A 2,618-nucleotide genomic window follows, 5' to 3' on the forward strand; every position below is an offset into this window, starting at 1 on the left:
AAAATTCAATCCGGAGAAGAAAAAGAGGTTAGCAACAGAAATTCTTGGACATTGTATGTTGATGGTTCGGCAACAGCCGAGAGGTCCGGGGCTGGCCTGATCCTTTCCAGCCCGGACGAATTCACAATCCAGCAAGCCATAACCTTCGCTTTCAAAGCAACGGACAACTAGGCTGAATACGAGGCTCTCCTCTCCGGACTCAGGCTAGCCAAATCCCTTGGGGTAAGTCGTTTAATTATCTATAGTGATTCTCAAATTATGGTAAGACAAACCAACGGTGAATATATTGCAAAGGATCCCAAGCCGGCTCAGTATTAGGAGATGGTGAGGGTTATCCTGGAAACCATCCCGGACTCAACCATCTTCCAAATAAACAGAGAAGAAAACACAAAGGCAGATGAGCTGTCCAAGCTCGTCCAGAATACTTCGGATTTAAGCAGTTCAGTTTACTTCGAGGAGCTCGGGGCACCCAGCACCGACCGTCCCGGAGTCTTATGCGTCAGCAGCCCGGACAACTGGATGACTCCTTACATAGCTTATCTTAAAGATGGGACCCTACCAGAAGACCAGAACAAGGCGCGCTACCTCAAATATAAGACCGCCCGGTTCTTTCTGGAAAATGATCAGCTTTATAGGCGAACCTTCTCTGCGCCGACTCTAAAATGTGTTGATCGCGATGAGGCGGATTATTGTCTGCGAGAGGTGCATGAAGGAATCTGCGGAGATCACTTAGCCGCTAAAGCACTAGCCTACAAAGTCATCAGACAAGGCTATTATTGGCCCACTATCCACGCCAATGCAGTTGCCTATGTGAAGAAATGCAGCAAATGCCAAAAGTTCAACAATGTGCCAAAGCAAATTCCAAGCCTCCCCGGGTCAGTCCTGTCCCCGGTCCCATTCGCAGTTTGGGGAATTGACATCATGGGCCCTTCCCCCGGGCGAAGGGGGATTTGCATTATGTGCTGGTGGCGATCGATTATATGACTAAGTGGGCAGATGCCAAGACCATGAGAACCATCAATCAGCAGGACTGCATCCAATTCATGGATTCAATTGTGATGAGGTTCGGGATTCCGATGGTTTTAATCTCGGATAACGGTTCGCAGTTTGTTGGTTCGGACTTCGAAGCATATTTGAAAGAGCTCGAGATAAAGCATAAGAAAGCATCCGTAGCCCATCCCCAAGAAACGGACAAGTAGAGGTCACCAACAGAACCATACTCCAAGGTTTGGAAAAAAGGTTGGAAGAGTCTAAGAAGAAGTGGCCAGACGAGCTCCCGAAGGTCTTACAGAAGGGGGGTTGAATGGAATTCTTGAAATTATTTCTTAAAATAAAAATGTTCAAACTCGAATACAAATATAAGTGTTTTGATTAGCATAATGCGGAATAAAAACTTAATTGGATCAAAACATAAGTAATTAAAAACAAGAGTCTTTAAAAATTTTCTGGTGGATTTAAACAATTCCACCAGAGATATATATTATATCGAGAGAACTCTGTGTGCAAGAATGCTCACAGCTGCTTACAAATTTGAACTACTGAGAATACAGAGAAATGCTAATAATTCTGCTTACAAATGTTTCTCACTTTTTGTATCTCAGATCACTGTTTCTATTTGCTACTTCTTGGTTTATATATTACCAAGATTACAAAGTCAAAAGATAGAATCATTATAAAAACTATCAGTTTTTATGCTTTACTACTTTGTTCTCTATTACTCAGTTAATAGGCTTCCTCATTCCATTTGCATACATCCCGACGCATATGACCAGTTGTCACTGTCAACTGATGTTTGAATTCTTTATCCGTTAGATTCATGACCATCCGTCAGATTGTTGATCATCCGTCGGGTAGTTGATCATCCGTCGGGTTGTTGATCATCCGTCGGGTGCTTTGTAGTTTATCCGTCGGGTAGCAATCAGGCACTTGACTTCATTTCACTTATGCAGAATTACAAGACTCCATCTACGTACAATTAGTCAACCTATTCTGCATATCTAGTTAAAGTCCATATGACTTGTATGCTACTACAGACTCTATACAAAGGTGTATGCATAAATGTGCTACAGACTCATTATTACATAAGCTACTCACTCGATGGATAATAAGTCATCATTCGTCGGGACGATAATGAGTTATCCGTCGGGACTATAATTCTTATCCGTCGAGTGCTACATTATTTCACTAAGTAAAATCTACTTAGTTGTTTTGTTTATGAAATCATCAAGTACACAACATATGCACAACAATCTCCCCCAATTTATGTCTACTGGAATTGTAGCCATAAATTAAGAGATACTTGATGATAACAAAACATCCTAAACATACAACTTTAAAGAAAAGTAGATAATACTGAAAGTGCTTCAACTAATTAAAATGTGCAAAGTTTAGCTCACAGTCATTTCAAGATGCTCCTCTAGCCTGAGCAGATTTTTCTAGTTTCTTGAAAATATGGATCTTCTTCCAAGCTTTCTGTTGATTTCATCAATCTGATTTTGGAGCTGTCTGTGGAATTCCAGTTCATCAGATTCTGAGAGATTTAGCTTTCCTTGCATTTCCAAGAGAGTCTCATTGTTGGAGATGCTCAGTTAGTCTTCTAATCTGAAGAATCTTCTCAC

The 2,618-nt window shown here is 41.3% G+C and overlaps 1 protein-coding gene across 1 annotated transcript; it reads left to right on the top strand.

Moving 5' to 3' along the window:
• Nucleotides 1–321: 321 nt before the first annotated feature.
• On the top strand, nucleotides 322–984 carry LOC141680339 (uncharacterized). Its single transcript, XM_074486594.1, has one exon. The coding sequence runs from the start codon at nucleotides 322–324 to the stop codon at nucleotides 982–984; it is 663 nt and encodes a 220-aa protein (XP_074342695.1).
• Nucleotides 985–2,618: the final 1,634 nt, after the last annotated feature.

The sequence above is a fragment of the Apium graveolens genome, chromosome 8 (genome assembly GCF_009905375.1).
Source record: "Apium graveolens cultivar Ventura chromosome 8, ASM990537v1, whole genome shotgun sequence".
Taxonomy (NCBI): domain Eukaryota; kingdom Viridiplantae; phylum Streptophyta; class Magnoliopsida; order Apiales; family Apiaceae; genus Apium; species Apium graveolens.

Coding starts and splice junctions, on each gene's coding strand:
- LOC141680339 (XM_074486594.1), top strand. CDS start 322: ATGGTGAGGGTTATCCTGGAAACCATCCCGGACTCAACCATCTTCCAA.